At 31.9% G+C, this 21,336-nt stretch overlaps 1 protein-coding gene across 1 annotated transcript; it reads right to left on the reverse strand.

Moving 5' to 3' along the window:
- Positions 1 to 1,351: 1,351 nt before the first annotated feature.
- Positions 1,352 to 20,782, reverse strand: LOC134716307 (uncharacterized). Its single transcript, XM_063579205.1, has 7 exons — positions 20,350 to 20,782; positions 18,958 to 19,160; positions 15,082 to 15,303; positions 14,487 to 14,711; positions 13,591 to 13,621; positions 11,490 to 12,086; positions 1,352 to 4,789 (listed from the first exon to the last, which is right to left on the reverse strand). Exons 1-7 carry the CDS (start codon positions 20,552 to 20,554, stop codon positions 4,515 to 4,517), a joined length of 1,758 nt encoding a protein of 585 aa, XP_063435275.1. The 5' UTR covers positions 20,555 to 20,782; the 3' UTR covers positions 1,352 to 4,514.
- Between the last annotated feature and the right edge of the window lie 554 nt (positions 20,783 to 21,336).

A 21,336-nucleotide genomic window follows, 5' to 3' on the forward strand; every position in this document is an offset into this window, starting at 1 on the left:
TTGATTATATGGTATTGATTGTTCTCAAGGGTTTGTCTTAGCTCCTTAATTATTTCAAAACAGCTTGATCATTAATTTGAGGGGCGGAGGAGGTGAGAGCGTTCCTGATGGAGATAAGCCAGTAAAAAGACTTTGGAGGCACAATTAAAAGTTGTATACCGCTGTTTGTGGACTACAAGTTCCCGGTGTTATCAATATTCAGTGTTTAGGCACTGAACTGACTGGTTTATAACTAAGATATCATTAAAAAAAAGGTTTTACATATACCAGAAGGACAGTCAAACTCATCAATCGAAAATAAACGAAAAAAGCCATGGCTAAAAAATAAAATAACAAACAGACAAATAATAGTTCAGACTAAGCAACACGAAACCAATTAAAAACTGGGATTGATCTCAGTTGCTCCGAAAGGGAAAGCAGATCCTGCCCCACATGTGGTACCCGTCGTGTTGTCCTTTAATGCACCAAATATTTTATTAAGCTTATCAACCTTAGTCTTAGATTGGTGGATTGAATCGCAGTAAACATCATTGATTCTTTGCCAGACGGTATGGTCAGGTTAAAATTAAAGCAGGATTTGACCTAATAAATTTTAGAAAATGCAATTACGTGCAGTGATAATGTAACATCAGAAAACTTAAATCTAATGATCAATAATAATATTTCAAATGTTTGAGTTCGTTTCTCTTTAATCTGGTCTGACTCTTAGTATATGGCCCAAGCGGACTCTGCTACTACTTACCCTCTGCAAATACTATCTTTTAATGTCTTAACCTTGAGGGTTGTTTAACAACTATTCTAATATGATGTACTTCAAACACTTTGAGTACACACCCGTTGAAAGTATAAATATATTGTATATATACTGATCATGCTGTTCACATCACACTCTTACGTCGTATGCTATTATGAATGAATTGACCAATGTCAGTTGGTTAACACGGCGTCCTTGAACGATGATCTCTATCTGTGACGTAAACATGCACAAAAAACATGCAAACGTCGCATGAGTTTAACTATTTCGCACAAAGGGTTAACCCATGGTAAAATAAGTATGGATTTAAATCACATGAATTATTTTGTACTTGCAACCTTAACATTAATCACTAACCAGCTACATATATAAGGCCGTTAGTTTTCTCGTTTGAATTGTTTTACGTTGTCAATTCGGGGCCATTAATAGCTGACTATGCGGTATGAATGCCGTACGGTGACCTTTAGTTGTTAATTTCTGTGTCATTTTGGTGTCTTGTGGAGAGTTGTCTCATTGGCAATCATGCCGAATCTTTTTTATATTCAACCAGCAACAGTAACACACAAACATACAAGAATTGTACGTCAATAATTAAAGTAATAATTTAATATTAAACCATGATAACATACACTTATCTTACAACGAAATATTGTTGTGACACGTCTTCAGTCTACGCTTTAACTATGTTTAAATTATTTCTTTAATCATCAACAACAATTGCGCTCAACATCAGAGATATCAACACCTGGGGATGCAAAAGGGAGAAACGGCATATAACGACACTACAGGGTTGTAAGACAACAAATAACTTATCAACATTACAGAGATCAAAAGGATAAGGTCCAGTAAGACCCCTTTTTGGCCCCCAAAATATAGCGGTTTTACAAAATTGTTAAAATGTATTTTTTTAGATATTTATTGGACAGTAGAATGCTTCTGCTACATAAATATAGGCTGTTTTTGACAGAACAATGCACATATATCGGGTACCAGCACAATTTAGTCATGCTAAATTACTGTAATCTTCACAATTCTAGCATTTTAGTTAAATTTTAGACGGTTTTCGTGTAAAACGAAAGTGGCCGCATCCGTGTTCATCTTTAATATTGAAATGTAAGTTGTATTTTATGATAATACATAACATATATAAAGGTTGAGGATGAACACGGATGTGGCCACTTTCATTTTTGACAAACACACTCTGAAAAGTGACATTTTAAGGCATATTTGGTAGACTTTTCATATTTGAGCTTGAATCAGATCGTTTTTAATGACAAAATCAGTTAAAATCTTTCACATAATCTAATTGATTCAAATGAAATAGACACTTTATGTTTAAAAAGTGGTCAAAATCTTTCGTTAGATGAACCTGAAGTTTGAGGCCAAAATCGGTGCTTACCGGACCTACTCCTTTACAGATAACGTTATATTATAATTACATTTAATAATATAAACTCCTTTGATATATATAAGCCCTCTAAAATGGAAAAATAGCAAACCCGTCTTCGATAATAAGACGCTATAATTCGTGAATTATTTAAAAATACAACACACACTAAAAAGGTTATTGAAACCTCCAACTTGATAAAAAAAAAAAAAATCAAAATGAGTTCTCGAAGCACGTGAGATTCGCCATCCAGTTTTTGATATGGTTAAAGTTGTTCAGTTTCTAGATAGAACATGTGGACTTGTTTGTATTTTGTCGTTTTTCGTTTTATAACGGGGGATTAACCATGTCATTGTAAGTTTAACTTAAGATCTACGCGTTTTCAGCAATAAAAGCTTCATTTCAAACATGAATATTTGTTAAAACTCGAAGGTACTTAATCCATATTAACTATTCTTTCTGAAGAAAGTGCTAGTATTACCCTGGATTATGAAAACCCATTTGATAAGGCCTTCTAAGCCATTAATCCCCAATTATGTTTGTTACCTTGTAATACTGCTTATAAATAATATTTCAAAATTTAATATGAACAAAATATTATTTGTAACTATTCTCATCAGTGTTATGCGCATGCATTTCTTGGTTTTCCAATATTTATAACAATCTTCTTTACAAATCATGATCTCTTTCCGCTGCCGGCATTAGTTTGTTTTAAATAACAAGGCCATATGAACGAGTTAGCATGACAAAATATATGATGTGTTATGAAAGTTATTATTGAAAGCGTCGACTTGTACGTATTGTAAAAGCTAAAAATATAAATTCGAATAAACTATGAAAATATCAAATGTATATATAAATATTAATATTTAAAATGATAAACTGATTGTCACGTACACAGTACAGACCGATTTACAATTATACATGTTATGACAAATTCTCATAAAATAACAAGTACATGTAAGTAGGTAACACTTTGCACGAAACTTATGAAGTGCTTTACTTATTGCTATTATATGGATGTCCCTTTGGTTTTACACCTCTTGTGTTTTAAGTACATACAATTGTTTGGCTTTCGACAGCTCATCAGCATTATTGATATTAGTGAACGAAAATTCATTAAAAGCGCTTCGAACACACATAAAAAAAATCTTCGAATTCTCCATACTAGTAGTTGTTATTCCATTGAAGTTGTTATCATAGGTACCAGGATTGTAATTTCAATTGGAGAGCATTGATGACCAAAATTCCTAAACGTTTGCCAAATACAGCCAAGATACAGAAGACGACAGGCACACATTATACGTACACAACTGATTTATTGACAAAGTGAGCATTTAATCGTGAATCAAAACAAAATCTTCTTGTTTTGTACCTTACCAATAAAATAGGTTTGTAATACTTGTATTCAAAACGATATAAAAAGAGGGGAAATAAAGTTGTTCCTCGACAAAATAAGGTTTTTATATCCGGTCACATAAATCATTAAACAGATAAACTAGATTGCACAAAAACACCCATATGTCATGAAGATGATTCTTACTATATATATAAAAAAAAAATCTTTTATGTATTTAGTCTTATATATCGCTGCTGTCTACTGTCTGCAAGACATAAGAATAATTGTTTTTTTATAAATAAAAATATCATTTCTATATTTAGTCTATATGTATTTTTCTGACTGCAGGCCATTAGGATAATGCCTCGTGTATAATAAAGCAAATCTTATCTATATTTAGTATATATGTATTCATCGCTGATTTTTACAAAGATAACTGATAACAGAGAACTGCCTAGTTTATGAATAACAGGGGCGTATCCAGCCATTTTAAAAAGGGGGGTCCCAACCCAGAGTAAAAGGGGGGTTCCGACTATATGCTCCCATTCAAATGCATTGATCGTCCAAAAAAAGGGGGATCTCCCCTTTTTTTGGATCCGCCAATGAATAAGTACAACAAAAATGAACATACTGAGCTGGCGATAATTGTTATCAACTTCAAATTCGTCAGGTGTAACCTTTGCAGCGAATTGATGCTTTTTTTTTGAAAATATTGGTACACAATTGAGTTTGTTAGAGAATTAAATAATGAGTTGTTGACTTTTCAGATTATAACAACAACTATTTAAGAACGTTTAACTGTCGACCAGATAAGAAAAATAAATGACACTCATATCCACGTTGCATGGTCAATGACTAAAATAAAATTGACTTTCTGCCTTTTGCTTTTTATCAACTAAAAATTAATACACCACAACAGAACAGCATTACGCATATTTTCTTTAAGTGTGGAAAATATAACAGATAATAACATTGTTAAAAAAGCAAAACAATTCGTTGTCAGGTTAAAATGCAACATTCCGGTTTTCCCGCTTTTATTTTCTTTTATATGTGACAATGTATTCAGGGTAGCACTGACTACTGTTATAAACAATAAATTCTCTAAAGTTCCACTGTCCATCTACAACTACGGAATCGAAGAATCCTTGCCCCCTGGCATTATGTGACGAATCACAACACTTATCTTTCTTGCAGGTTTTGCATGGTGGTCTTTGAAACGATTGGGGCTGGTCTGTAACATAAATCTCTCCAAGAAGCATTCTTGTTAGTATCATTTTCTTTGGTTTCTTATCTCGATGATCTTTGGGATCTGAAAAATTCAATGAGAAAATCAGATTTGTATCTTTATAAGAAGCATTTATTGATAAACCATACAATCGTAGTTCAAGCAAATAAAGCTACCAACTTCTTTACTATCATCTGTAACACGCAAGGGGAGATTAAACTAAGATGGATTTGGCTATTTTGTATGCCCTTATGTAATAAATAGCTCTTCTACTGTTTAGGTAACTATACATCTTTTGCTTTCAAACATTCGACTTTGGGTATTCCTGCTGAAAGCCAGTTAAAAAGAGCGCTTCGAACTAATGAACTATATAGCGTGTTGTTTATGTTTTTTCTAAGCGACTTTCTACACTAATTCCAAAATGAAATTTTTAATGAAACACGAGATGAAATGTAAAACAATAATTTCCGCATTCTTAAATTGCACATTATCGTCGTTCAATAACGGACAAAACGAATGGTTTCTCTCCTAATGAAATAGCTGTTTTGTAAATAAAAGGTGCAATATACCAAAAACAACTACGGTTAAAGAAAAATTGGAAATAGGATTTTAGAGGACAGGCCACGAACAGAGATGATCAAAATGAATAAAACATGTGTGAATTACAGGATTTTTTAATTTCAATTTAAACAACGATATTTTTTAATTGCTTTATGGCAAGGTTTTCAACACAACAAAGATTGATTGAATGATTGATTATTGGTTGCTAAACATCCAGTAACATATACCTCGAAGAAATATATACGAACGTACATGTATTTGAAGGGTTTTAGGTTTAAATGTTTAAATGTTCATTTTATTTTGTACATTTAATAGTTATTAATTCTTCACTCATGTTAGTCAAAAGTCAACTGTTCTGCTGAGATGACGTCAAAGTGTATTTTTTTTACCGAGAAATAACTCTTGTTATGCGTGTTGTAAATGATTATAGAATCGTATGAAATGAATTTATCCTGCTATAAATCACACATGCACTGCTCCTCATAGTGAGCTGGGGAAAGATGGCAGACATCAAATACGTTCTGCTATGCAATAAGTAGGGTATTTTTCCGTTTTTGCTATTTGATCGGTAATTTTTGTCAGTTTGAAATGTTTTATTTTAATTAAACCCTGCTGCAATCTCTATAAAAGCAAGACCATGTCGTATAAAAAAGCAATAAAAGGCCCAGGAAGTGTGAAAAATTTAAGAGACACACACCAAAGGTCTGATTTATAAATGCTAAATCCAAGCTTCAGCTCAAAAACATATTTTAACATATATAGTGTTTAGGAAGTTTTAAAAGACTTTCATTTGATTTGGTTTAATTTTGTTCTGGTTTAAGAGTTGAATTCCTAAATATTAATCTACATAACATTATATAAACGTATCAATTTAACATTTCATTATCCTACTCCAAAGTCTGTTTGTAACTCAATTTATTTGTAATGCAGATTGTCATGATCTTTCAAAGTTTCTTTTATTATTTTGTGTAGGAACGGCTATTTCATTGTGTGATTTCAGAAAAAAAAACGTTTGTGGCTTATCATACCAGAGTTATGAGTGAATAGTAATGGGTGGAAGTAGAAAACAAAACCTTACAAAATTCCAAAAGGAATTGTAATAGTTTTTACATCAAATTATGTGTCACACATATTAAAATACAAAGAGGCAAAACCTGTTCGGAAATTGAAAACGGAAGATAAATGATCCAAGTAAACACTTTGTCAGTATAGGTCGTACATATGAGTATAATGTATAATTTGAACTCTTATAAAAACAATTTTGCAAGCAAACGTCTGATGAAAACAAGTTCCGGCAATAAGGTATTTGAGAAATGATTGTAATATTTTTTTTTCTTTGTATGGAAAAATAGCATAAAAAAATATCGTACACACTGAACAACATGCGAAGCGAATAGACAGCTAAAAAATAACATTTGTTTTTCCTTTATGTATTCATAACTTATTTCAAAAATCCGTATTTTAGAGTTAAATCTATAACAAAAAATCAAAATAAATATGTCTATAAACTTAGAGACAGAAAAGAACTGTTATGACTGTATAACTAGCTTTCTCTAATTCTTCGTCAATTTCTCCATTTCTGAACCCATTGTATACATTTTAATCAACGTGTGGTTCGTTTGATCTCAGTCCTTCATTGTTTAAAATCCGATTATGACGTCGAATTTTCTTGGGTTTTTTTCTGAATTTCCTATGGTGACGTCATGGAAAAAGGCGCCCATTCTCGATGACATCACATAAAAGAACATATATTTTTGCAGATCAGTCGCAAAGAAGGAATAAGTTTGCCTGTGTATTGTTTGAAAATCATTAGAGAAAAAGATTCTACCACCAAAGCTCGAGCTATATGATATTTACCCACTCTCTACAGTTAAATTTTAAATGTTTAAAACGATCGGCTAGTCTCGCGTTTTAAATTTGTCTCGAGTGGATAACTATCGTATCACACTCGATGTAGTAATAGAATCTATATTTAAAGGGACTAGATGGGAATATATATATGACATATAATACAGAGTTCTGACAGGATTAAAATCCAATAATGTCAATATTGGCTATTGATCAAATTTGGTGTGGTGCCTTTTGCTCGGTCTTTAATTTGTCTATTTTGTGTTTGGTGTACTCTTGTTAGTCTGTTTGACTTTTTCATTTTTAGTCATGGAGTTGCCAAGTTTGAGTTCGAAGATAAAAACATTAGTTATTATAAGCTTGATATTTACTTTTCCAATATATACAGTGAGCTAAATAAAGACAACAGTAGTATACAACTGTTCAAAATTCATAAATCGATTGAGAAAATAAAACAAATCCGGGTTACAAACTTAAACTGAGTGAAACATAACAAATATTAGAGGAGAACTACTACACAACAGAAAAACAACACTGAAATGTAACAAACACATAAACGAACTTTAATATAACAATGGCCATTTTCCTGACTTGGTACAGGACAAAAAATAAATGTTGGAAATGGACCACAAATTGTTTAAGCTTCGATAATTAAAATTTGAAAAAAAGTTACTTAGTATTGGAGTAGAGTAAAAAGCACGTTTTGCACATACCTAATCTGTTTCTTATGAACCGTTATATGGAGATTTGGAGTAATTCAATTGTTCTTATTACCACAGTCTCAATCATCAAAAGCGGAGCAGTAGTTGGAAAATAAATATAGTTTAGTTAAAGCGTTGATAGCTTCAAAACTTCCAATATTTAGCTCAATGTTAACATGACCTTTTGTCGGAAGTCGACTAGTTAAAGGGAAATAATTCATTTCTAATTTGAAAATAATATTTCAGAATAATGAAAATCAGATTATTATACAAGTGCATTTGTCTTATAAAATCAGTATTTTAGCACTAAAAATTCTAAACAAAAGAGGCTTATTCAGATTTTGTTTAACTTAATTTTACTATGAAGGAACTTCTTTTTATAAACATGTGGGCCAATAGAACATCGGAATTATTAAAGGAAATAGGATCTATAAGTAAAATTAATCTTCAATGATCACTATTTAAGGCACTAGAATTATAATACAAAGCAAAATTAATGTCATTTCCTGGTATTTATAAAACTTAATTACGAAAGATTGTAATTTATTGGTTGTTTAACATGATATATGTCTGACAGATATAAATTTTTCATCTGTTTAATAGAAAAAATAATATTTATGATATGTAATAGTTAGAAAAAAAGAATTATAAGTTAACATCTCTTATTAAAGAGAAAAAAAATAATTGAGGCTTCAATTAGTGTTTAAAGTTCAAGGGGGAAGTATGTTACAAAACAAAAAAAGTAAATGGTACCGTAATTCTGAAATTTTATAACATAGATCATATTTACAGGTAGTAACTTTCATCATTTAACACATATTCTTCTTAACATGATTTTTCATATCATTTTATGTGTCATGTTTCCTGTTTCTAGTAGCGATGGCGAAAGTGTTTACAGGCAGTAGTAGTCATCTACCGTAAATTCTTTACAAATGGACAATAAAAGGTTCTTCCGAAAAGAGATAAGTAGCAATAAGTAAAGGTATTGGGAAAATCTGAATTTTTTATTCAAATTGGGGTCAAAATACATTTTAAGTAAATAAATATACCCCGACCCTCACCTATGACCCCTTTTTTAAAGTTAAAAGGAACCTAAATAAATAATTTGAAGGCTGTATGTTGACTTCTTGTCCTGATATGATTGTTAGAGTGGATGGGTAGCTATAATTATCATTTATGAATGTCCATGAAATTATTTTGATTATATTTAAGACGTCTTCACACAATCATTAAGAATAAAAAAAAATATTGATCGACAAAAAGACATCTGTCCCAATGTTGAATACAAGTACGGAACCTTTTCGAGAGCGATTTATTTTCACGACTTTCGCAAGTAGAAAAATGTTTCGAATATTTATCGTGGCGAATATGTGAAACTTTGATATTTTCTAACTTGGCTACATCAAGTAAATTTTAGAATTTCGAAATTCAATCGAACGAAATATGCTAAAAGGGCGAAATAAAGTAGTCGCGAAAATAAGTTGGTTTACAGAGTTCGACATGTGTGAATAATTGTGGACTTTATATGACCTCCAGATGTGATTTGGTAATAAGTACTGTTGGCTGGGAGTATCATTCGTATCTCTGGGGTAATTTTATTCATATCTACAATCTAACATACAATCATCAACAATAAACGAGTGTCGATGCAATATGGTAGGCTATAAATCTGCCAGTATCTATTGGAAAATAGTGAATAATTTACAAGAATATAAAAGATATTCCAAATTCTCTACAAGGCAGACAAAACTGTTAAACGAGTCCTTTGTAGACGAAGGGCGCGTCGGGCATATTCAATTTTAATTCTGGTATCTTTGATGAGTTTATTTATAGAAACTAGTAGAGATAACCACTGGCTATTTCCTCACTTTCTACAGACAAATTAAACCAGTTTCTTTTTAAAAAAATCAACACCCCCTTATGTAATCTCGGTTAAAGGAACAAAGAACTTTACATACCAGGAAGCATACGACAAACACAAATCACTCCAAAAAGTTAATTAACTTGCCTACTGAAACTGATTTAGGAGATAACATAAAAAAGCACATAAACATGGTAAAGGCACCACAATTTAGGAGATAACATAAAAAACGCGTAAAATCTCTACAATTTTAGATAAGGGACCATCTAATTGGAATTTTCCTTGGAGTTTGGTATTTATATAAATAAATAAATAATTATGTCTTACTTCAACTTAAATTAAAATATAAGGTTAATCAGATAAAATAACTAATTCAAAGAGACAAAAAGAAATTACAATTTGAAATTGATAGATATTGACATCTTCTCTAAAACATCTCATCATTTAAAATAGTGTTTGGTTTTCGAATTCAAGGGACAAAAATTAATTCAATATCAATAATCACCCTGTATCTGGACTAGGTTAATCATGCAGCATCCGATATACGGAAAAGTAAAACAACTATTAGAGTATTCCCCTGACACACTCCAGAACCTCGTCGGTTGCTATCTTTTGTTTTATCCTCTAAATATTTGTAAATTTAAACCTTTGTGGATGATTTTATATCTAAGTCAGTTTAAATGTATTCACGATTTTCAGACAAGAACATTTACTGCATTACATATTGATTGTATTTACACTATTTAATGTTTAAACCCGTATGTAAACCTCTACAGGTTTTTTCTGTGTGGTTTGGTTGCTTTCGTAGAACCCTAGCATACTTAACATCACATTTCATTCAAATAAATTTCCTGTGTCTGAGGCACTTCCCGGATTAATCTACATTATTATCTGTACTTGGTTATATTATTGCCTGAATTAGTTCATTTGATGCAGTAAAAGAAATCAATGGCTTTAATCTTTTCCTTTTATGACCAGACCTATTAATTCATTTTGGTTTTCATACGGAAAAAATGAATTATATAACCATTTATTTATAAAACTTAGAAACTACTTGAAGAGAATAAGAACAAATCTTTGTGAAAGATGATAGATGACCTATAATCCTACTTTGAAGAGTGCACTTAGAGTATTTACATACACTCGTCATTATTAGGAAGACTTAACAGCCTTTACAAATTTCACACTTCCTTTTTTTTTCATTTATTTTTCAATCCTCATTTTACCAACTTGAAAATAATATATAACACATGTTCGTTTGTTTAAGGTGGTGCATAACACTACAGGGAGATAATATGTAAATCAGTTGAATGTGTTAACACTATATATGGTTGAGGACATATTAAGCTTCTCAATGAACAAAACTAGTGTTTTCCAAATTACTATGTATTCAATGAAAATGTTCAGACAATATGTGTTTTTGGAGAATTTAAATTTTTTATCAAAATGACCACCTTAATATTTCGTCAAAAGTTTTATAAATGTTGAAGGAGCCAAATTGATTTGAGTCAAGATGTTATAGGTACCACCTTAATTTCTAGAATTTCTAGTTTTAAAAATAACATACAAAATAGGTAGCTTGGTTCATATCAAGCAAATGTTTCCAATTAATTCGGTTATAGTGGTAAAAGCGTTGGGTTTTTTTTTAAATTATTTTATTTTTTATAGCATGCATAAATTCTGCAACTTATCCCTTCTTTTCCATTTTTTGAATGATGCACAAACAGTAATTAAAGCGGTAAGACGCACAATTGGGTATGAGACATATGCCTCGGTTTCATGTACAGTAGTTGCAATTACAAATTGTACTAACCTGCATATTGATCACTTTTTGTAGAACTTTCAGCAGCATAAACACCTGGTCCAAACATAGCGTTTTCAGTCAATCTATTATCAAACCCTTGGGCTGCTATAACATCTATCCGCCCTACTGTTGTACCATGGAACAAATAATGCTCATTTACCATTTGACACATTTCGCGTGTTAAGGTTTTTCCTGATTTTTTCGTGGTCAAAATACCTCCTTGTTTTGCATAAGGAATGTCTTTAAGTCTTGTAAAAGTTCTTTCTAACTGTCCAACCTTATGAAACATTGTTGCTCTGCATTGGAAATATCTTTCTGCTAATAATGGATTTTCTATTCTTTCTACGTCAAGAATTTGTATGTTCGAGTAATTTAATGCACTCAGTCCCCGTGAATCGCGACCGTGTCCAACAAGCTGCTTCATCCATGTATCCATTACAAGTTTTTCAATTGCAGAGCGTTCTTCTATGCTTACTTGAACCTGTTCCCAACACTTGTCAGAGATCTGGTGACAGTTCCATTCTCTTAGCGTCTTTGTTTGGTCGTACCTTGTCCAGTATGAAGGAGTTTTGAGATCGCCTTTATACATATCCATATGTAGCTGCACTACAATTAATATTAGAAAGATGGAAATTTTTCTTATACTCCTGCTAAATGATTAAAATTTTATAAGCAAAACTTTCAGTTCTTAGTATACAGTTATATATGACAAAATTATAAATTTGGTGCGTCACGAAGCGTTATTCTAGATTTACCTTCATCAAACTCAAAGAATTGAAAGACAAAAATAAAAGAATAATACACGAGTAGCTATGTGACTTAAAAGGGGCATGAAAATAATGCTCAAAATCAAACTCAAAGAATTGAAAGACAAAAATGAAAGAATAATACATGAGTAGCTATGTGACTTAAAGGGCATGAAAATAATGCTTAAATCCATGCATCCCTATGGTCAACTTTGCCTGGGCGAGTTGGAACTAATGTATCCGAATGAATTCTTAACATGAACTAATATTGTTTGATCCATTACAATTGTTTGTTTTTTATAGGTTAACCTGAAAATCTATACATTTACATTTATAAATTTGTATTACTTGTTTATAAAAAAAAACAAGTTTTGCGCAAAGTCGTCTGTACACAACATGCACCAACAGACTTTATTACAAATCAGGAATATGACAGTTGATGTCCATCCGTTGGTGAATTTTATCATTTGATTTTCCCAATTGATAAGGGACTTTCCGTTTTGAATTTTCCTCGGAGTTCAGTATTTTTGTGATTTTTCCTTTAACATCCAAATTATCTTATCTTATAAAGAAAAAAGTTAAACGTATACTGTTTTTAATAACTTTGACTTAATAGCTAGCATTGCTGTTGAACTGCCTCTAGTATTAAGAGAGACGATTTGACTTTCAGACTCTCAGAATTGATAAATAGGGTAATCTATCTGAGATATTATAATAGAAATTGATTTTAACGTGTAAGATCAAATCCAACTTGTTAAACCATTTGAACTCAAAGATCACATTGTGGTTGAAGAAGAGGGGTGAAGGCTACCAAAGGGACAGTCAAACTCATAGATTGAAAAAACTGACCACTTCATTGTTAAAAAGAATAAACAGACAAATAATTGAACACATGACATAACACATAAACTAAAGACTAAGCAACACAAACCCCACCAAAAACCGGGGGTGATCTCAGGTGCTCCGGAAGCTTTTACTTTTTCATAAGGTCTGGGATTTAAATCATAGTTTATGATTACTTATAATGGACTGGGCAGGCTATTCAAATGAATATACTTGGTAGGATTTAGCCTTTTGGAAGATGCATACAGGAAATTACTTTCCACGAACCATTTCTCGATTGATGTCGAGTTTATTTGATTCTGTTTTAAATGTGTGCTATAGTGAGTTGATATACCCAAAAAAGTATTTGGGGGTTATGAACATCGATGATTTACTTATTGACTGCTAATGTAATTTCCCTTATTCCTTAGTTTCAAATTTGTATTCGATTTTGTTTTTAAATCCCTAATTAATTTCATTTTACACAATGAAAACTACACATTCCATAAAAAAAATTAATATATTCTGTGTACACATTGTACCTGTTAATCTTTTAACCTCTGTCTTTAGTGCCTGAAACAAAAAAAAATCATGTTACAAACATAATACATTGAGATGACACTGCCTTATTTTAAAACTTGATCCGGAAAATTGAGAATTTTGTAGAAAAGTGTTGGTACAAAATGTATGTGACAGTACTTGAATAATTTATACATTTGATACATAGTTAGTATCTCTAAGGGAAAATATCTTCGAAGCATATAATAAACCACGCATACGTTTACTAATTTTTATGATAGATGACCTAACTATCATTAACAGATGGAAAATGATAGCTAAAAACGTTCAATAAATAAAAAAAAATATCATTCACATATTCAATTCAGATTTTACTGAAACATTCATGTTAAGTTGCCTGTTGACTTGTTGTTTATAATGAAGATTATATGTCATGTATATATGTATAATATATGATTTATTTTTTGTTAAACTCATTTAAGGTTATTTAAATTGCATAACCATGTATATATAAGAAGATGTGGTATGAGTGCCAATGAGACAACTCTCCATTCAATTCATAAATGTTATCCATGTATATATAATAAACAATGAATCTTATTTAGTTTTTGCCATATCATACTTGAAAAAAAAGCCACTTCTAATCTTGATATGAAACAAATTTATCATTTGCCTCGTTTGTGGAGAACTTAAATACATAAATATTTCATATCTTCCGCACTTGACGTTGTTTTTATGGGAGTGGTAAAAATGTAGAATAATATGACAATATTTTATTAACAATATACATACGGTTAATGACAAATTAGGGTTGTTAAATCATTACTCTCAGAAAAAAAGATAGACAGCTACTTTCTATTCATATGAATAAACCCTCGTTTTATTTTTTCTTTAGTTTTGTTCCTTTTTTTTATCTCACCTTAAATATTACATGTTGCCTTCTGTGGCATACAATAGAAACTGATGCATGATGGATCTGTGAATTCTTCCCAAACTCTACAATTGTCGAGATCATATTTCTTGCTATAATATCGTCTGGAAATCCCAAAAACCCATACCCTAGTGGTGGTATTACCATACTTTTCAACGGTGCGCCAGATTGTCCCATGAGGCCAAAACATTTTTTCAAGATATCTTGTATTTCCTAATAAAAAAATAAGTATTTAAATAAGTATTTTTTTATTAATATATAAATAGAATTAGATAATTAATTAATGCACATTTACTTCTTAAAAAAGCTTTCCAAAGCAGTTATGTCACTGGAAATTTTGAGCAATGCCAGCTTGCTTTTACAGATAGTTACAAAAATGATTTTTAAGCATATGATACTTTACAATCAACATCCCCAATACCACCGAGTGATATACTCCAAAAATGAGTCAAACTTGTAAGTTAGTAAACAAATCAAAACATCAACATGCTTATGGTTTCTTTTTGGGATATTGTAAGTATACCTCCATTGCATACACTTCACCTTAGTTTAATAGGAAGCCTTAGTTTACATTGATACGTACATGTTCATTGTTATTCCAGCTAGGTAGAGCTACATGGTATACTTTAGAGCATTTAAGATTGCCTCCAGAAGTTATAGCTACATCACCGTACGATATGCCGTCTGAATAACTATCATCACATTCCTGTTGAATAACTTGACCACCAGCTGCAAAAATGGCACTTGAGCCAACACCTTTTGTTAAGTCGAGGTCAGTAGCAACACTATTTATTATAACATCAGCCTGAAAAAGATAAATAATTGTGAATGATCTGAATGAAAAACCATATAAAAAAGGGATGTGGTGTAATCGCCTTTGAGACATCTGCCGTATCGTCGGCTTTAAAAAGCTTTCGAGAATTGCAAGTCCCTAGCTTGGGATATAGTAGCTGCGGAACCGTAGCTCATAGCTCATAGGTCCTTATGTTATTTTTTGTTTTGACTATAGTCGAATGTTGCTAAACACCTATCCGACCTCCATGATGAATATGTTGTTGTCCCCGCAGACAAAGCCCCAAATAACATCGTTTTTGTGTGTAAAATTCATTCCACTAACTGCTTGATAAACGAATTAGGTATTGACAATTCACTTGGAAACTCAACATATACCCTCACGACACTTACCAAAGAGGAAATCCTGGATAATCATTGGTCTGTTCTTTGTTCCTTTGGAATTTCAACCAAAGATGAAGAACTGGATCTTCCATCACTGTATTGGATACCTAAACTACATAAGTGTCTTTACAAACAACGGTATATTGCTGGATCTTCCAAGTGCTCCACGAAACCTCTTTCTAAATTATTAACATCTATTTTTGGAACCAAGAGTTCCAAATGGTGAAGTTGAAATCATCCCTTCGTAAATTTTACGGACGCCATCACAAGTTGGTTGACCGTTATGGAATAACCGTTTCACAAATATTATCGGATATGTTCCTTACGTCGTAACTACAATCCCTTTCCCTTTCATGAATGTGACCTACCGAATTATACTATTTACTGGATTTGTAATCACATAAGCAACCCGACGGGTGCCACATGTGGAGCAGGATCTGCTTACCCTTCCAGAGCACCTGAGATCACCCCTAGTTTTTGATGGTTGTTTATTCTTTGGTTTTCTATGTTGTGTCATGTGTACTATTGTTTGTCTGTTTGTCTTTTTCATTTTTAGCCATGGCGTTGTCAGTTTGTTTTAGATTTATGAGTTTGACTGTCCCTTTGGTATCTTTCGTCCCTCTATCTTCTATTTATAGTCAAAAAATAACATAAGGACCTATGAGCTACGGTTCCGCAGCTAGGGACAGGGACATAGTGAATGTTGCATTGTCAAACATGCTTGTGGGTGCTTAACCCTCTCACCGCCTGGTAAAATTGTGAAGTAGTGCAATATAAAAAAACCGTAAAATTAAGGTAGACATTGTTAAACTCACAAGATCGGAACGCAGCATAAACAACAACTAAAATATAACACAATACACAGATCTAATAGAATTCGCAGTTACTGGAAGATAGTGTGAAGCCAATAAAAACTTATACATAATACATGTTGATAATCTCTAAAACTACAGTATCAATCAGTGCATAGTGACTAGCCTGAGAAAGCATAAACAGTTCACGCTTCATGTGTATGCATTCATTTTTATTCTTATTCTTACAATAAAAAAAACAAAATTGATACGATAAAGTACAATTGGAAGAATTGCAATAAAAAATTGGATGCATTTGTAGCCGAAGGCTTTGACAATGCGACTATCTACATGTCATACCGAGTTCTTGATTGTGTAGATCAATACTTTGTTGAATGTGTTTAACCGTAAAGGTTTTAAATAGTTTGAAAAACGGAATGACGGACGGAAAATTAAGACAGCCAAAAGATAATGGTGTATGGTAGATACAAGCATAAATGTTTCTTATAATAAGTACTCGGCTTAATAAGCTGTTTCAAGGCGCAATATAAACCTACAGATAGTGCAGTACTGTCCCTACTGGTTTTTGGTTGCACTTAATACCATTCACTCTTTATAAGCAAACAGCATATGCTTATTTTGGAACTTTAAGCATCAAGTGAATCGCTAACAAAACTCTTTTTAGCAATGGGAATGTGCCTATCCAAAGTTAATATCAAAAGCTGTAAAAGTATTTTAAGTATCCAAAGAGAATAATACCAATTTAGGTATTCAGGCATCGTATGCAAATTATATGTGAATATTTCAATGGATATTTGGATAATTCAAAGTTCGAGGGTTTCTTTTTTTTGTCAGTCTACTTCAATGTACAATGTATTTACTTGTTGAATTTTCATTTTTCTTAGAAACAATTAAATAAAAATTATAAAAATAAAATCATCATGTGTAAACGATAATATCAAACTTCAAAACAGGAAATAAAAACCAATTTTCCAGGTTATGAGTCAGTATAAATATACATCATTCTTGGAAATTTTAAGAATTTTTTTTTACTTTCTTCACACACCGTTGCAAACACGATCGTTAACTTTGAGTTCGACTCCTTTACTGGAGAGCTATGTTGAGGAAATCCTTTCGTTATAGGTATTCTTCAAGCAATCTTTACTTTATTTACCTATACAATGTGCACTTTATATGGGTTTCTTAATTATTGTTCGACGTTTTACCTGTATATAATGTTCACTTCATATGCGTTTCTTAATCATTGTTCGAACGCAATATACAGGGAAACAAAAAACATGAATGACGATTTCAAGTGAGGTTTAACGTTTTTGTGAAATTCTCTAATGTGAAACTGGTTTATTTAAGACTTAAATCAAAGTTGTCCGCGTATAAATCGCACAGTAAATTATATTTGGAATTTAAACAAAAATTAAATGTAGACTGCCGTGATCCAAAATTTAAAATCTAATACGAGTTCTCGATATATATAGTTATCTAGCAACTTCGGTTATAATCGATATATTAGTTCTTGAAATTCTAAAGAAGATCTTTGGAATTCAGACCAATTGGGTCTGTCTTTGGTCATTGGAGGCTATATTGGACTTTGTATTAAGACCAAAGTAAATAACAGTATTTTGCAAGTATCTTCCAGGGAACGCTTCTGGAATATGTGTTTCAGTGGTGCATCAATCATATTTAATTTTGACACCAAAGTAGCAACACTAGTTAAAAACCTTCATACATTAAGATTGTATGGCTCAAATACATAAGGAAGATGTTTATAATACCGATGGAAAACACTTAATTTTCAGTAAAAGATATAGGTTATTATCTTTGTTGACAAGAGAAGTTACTAATTTTAGATTCAAAGGGTTGGTTTTAGAAACGGATATTTTACAAGATATGTCGATTTGATGAGTTACTGATTTCAATAGATTGTTTAACGTTGCGCTATAACACATATTCCCCAGGTTATGAAGGGGGGGTTTGAGCCCTCACATACATGTTTTGCCCCGTCTAATTCTTAATGACCCTTGCCCAAACCAGGAGCCTGTATAAAGAGATTGTCATTGGATCATGTCTGTCTTTTATGTTGTATTCATTCATTGCGTTGTTGTTTCTTTTCTCAAATCAATTGTTTCATAAAGTTACTCATGTCGATGCCTTTTAAAGTCGACTATACGGTATGCATTTTTTCTTTGTTGAAAGTCGTACTGTTGCCAATAATTGCTTGAATTTACTCCATTTGAACTTTTAGTTACAAGACATCGGCAACCACGCATCTTCTTTTTTTCATAGCCTCAAACAAAAACATGCAACATTGACCTGATATATATACAGGTTTATAGATATATTTACATAGCTGTTGGTTTAGATCCGCTATCATTTAGAACACTACGGAGTAAATGAAAAAAATATAGTAGATGAGACAGAAAACATGTAATAAAACAAAATAAAAGAATTCAATCTTAAATTTCATATCTAGTTACCTCTTGCTCTGCCAGGTTACCACTTTTGACATTCAGAGAAATATTACCAATGTCAATAGAAACATCAAAGTTCCTTCGTTTCGTAGGAGCGCCATTTAAACTTGATCTTGTTGTTTGAGGATTGCGTTGAGGCCTCATCCCTCCTTTTGCACCTCGAATATGTGCAGGTACTGAATTTGTTTGAAAACTACCTGCATATGAATCTGGAATAAATGTAACTTGTCTATATACACGGTATGTACACTGTTAACTTGAAAGTAGTCGTTTGAAATGAATAACAGTTTTAATTCAAGTCAATTTTCTTTGGGTCTACTAATTAAAGTTCACCCATTAAGCATGTTAAAACTCCTCCGCATTATGCATGTGATTGTTCCAAGGCAAGAGTCTGTAGCTCAGTGGATTTCGTTTGATGCTGTGCATCATATTTGATTTTCGTTCATTGTTTTATAGATATAGGAAGATGTGGTGTGAGTGCCAATGAGACAACTCTCCATCCAAACAACAATTCAAAAATTAAACCATTATAGGTTAAAGTACGGCCTTCAACACGGAGCCTTGGCTCACACCGAACAACAAGCTATAAAGGGCCCCAAAATAACTAGTGTAAAACCATTCAAACGGGAAAACCAACGGTCTAATCTATATAAACAAAACGAGAAACGAGAAACACGTATATATTACATAAACAAACGACAACTACTGTACATCAGATTCCTGACTTAGGACAGGTGCAAACATTTGCAGCGGGATTAAACGTTTTAATGGGCCCAAACCTTCTCCCTTTTTCTGAAACAATAGCATAACATCACAACATATAAAAAAACATACGATAAAATATCAATTGGCAGACTTAACTCAATCAAAAAATGCATGAATCAGGCCGTTATAGTTTTCTCGTTTAAATTGTTTCAAATTTGAACTTACTGGGCTTTAATGATTGACTATGCGGTATACTATACTAGGGTCAAGAAACCAAAGTGCATGCTCTTAAACGTACCTTCCTATGCGGTAAAGTGTTTATTCATTATTGAATTCCGTACATTAGCTTTAATATTAGCTAAACTTCTAAGTCATTTAGTGTCTAGTGAAGATTTGTCTCATAGGCAATTTATATTTTTATGTTTATATTTATCTAGTCTTTACATGGTTTGCGTGATTCAAACTATTACCAACACTGCCAAATTCTCAAAATAACAAATAAAAACTATATGACAAGAGACAACCACTGGCAAAGATTCTTACTAACAATAGGACAATACAAACCTTTTTTTAGATGCAGTCCAGGAACAAACTTTTTATGTTCCCGTGTTAACCCTCTTCATTTTAACCCAAATCAAACTATGTATAAATAAAAGCCGAGTTATAAATATGTACAATTATGAAGAAGTTTACCTTCCGAGTCGTCAGAATCGCTAGAGTCATCTTCAAACCCCATCGGAGAATTCTGCTGCGCCAGTAATCTTGCTATTCGAATATCCATGGGATCCATGTTTTGTCCTAATATACCATTATTGAAAACTGATCGACGTCCGTGCATATCTGAGAATAAATCTCTTGTGGGTGTACCTCCAATTCTGATACAATTTATCCGGTTCATCTTTATCTATGGCTTGACAAGATTCGTAAACGAGATTATTTCATAAGTGGTACAAGCTTAGGTTTTCCTATTTTCATGAGAATATATGTGATACTAGTTAAAAATCTCCTATTTTCATGCGAATTTGTGGTTCAAGGTCAAAATATCCAATTTTTCTTTAAATACGAGATACAAGTTTAAGTTTCCTTTTTTCATGTGAATATATATTCAAGCGAATATTTATAATTCATACCAATGTACATATGGACTTTAATCACACAAATGAGTGAATCATATTTTGTATTTACACACAATGCGGAAATAATTGTATAAGGAAGGTTGTATTCTTATTACATGTAACTTATTTTTTTTCTTCCTTATTTCATAATACTAAAATAAATATAAATTGACTTTCGGTTTCCTTTTTTCTATACCAGTTATTTCATATCAAATAATCTATAAAATAAAGATACATATCAATAGATCAATTTTAAATTAAAAAAAATCGTTTTATAAAACATATCAAAATTCATCTAGTTTCTTAATTTATAATATAAGAAGATACCAAATGAAACAGAAACTAATTCTTAACCTTTAGGTACATGTACGGCCTGCAACAATGAGTAAAACCTGCACCGCATAGTCAACTTTAAAAGGCCCCGAAAAGAATTGTAAACAAAAATTCTATTTCTTGTCTATTGTATTTAAAACAATATACGTCGGCACCAGAATTTTAAGGTTTTAATTACTATCAGAAGTTTCCCATTTGATTGCCTTTGATATTTTGCATCGTTGTGTTGTTT

The sequence above is a fragment of the Mytilus trossulus genome, chromosome 4 (genome assembly GCF_036588685.1).
Source record: "Mytilus trossulus isolate FHL-02 chromosome 4, PNRI_Mtr1.1.1.hap1, whole genome shotgun sequence".
Taxonomy (NCBI): domain Eukaryota; kingdom Metazoa; phylum Mollusca; class Bivalvia; order Mytilida; family Mytilidae; genus Mytilus; species Mytilus trossulus.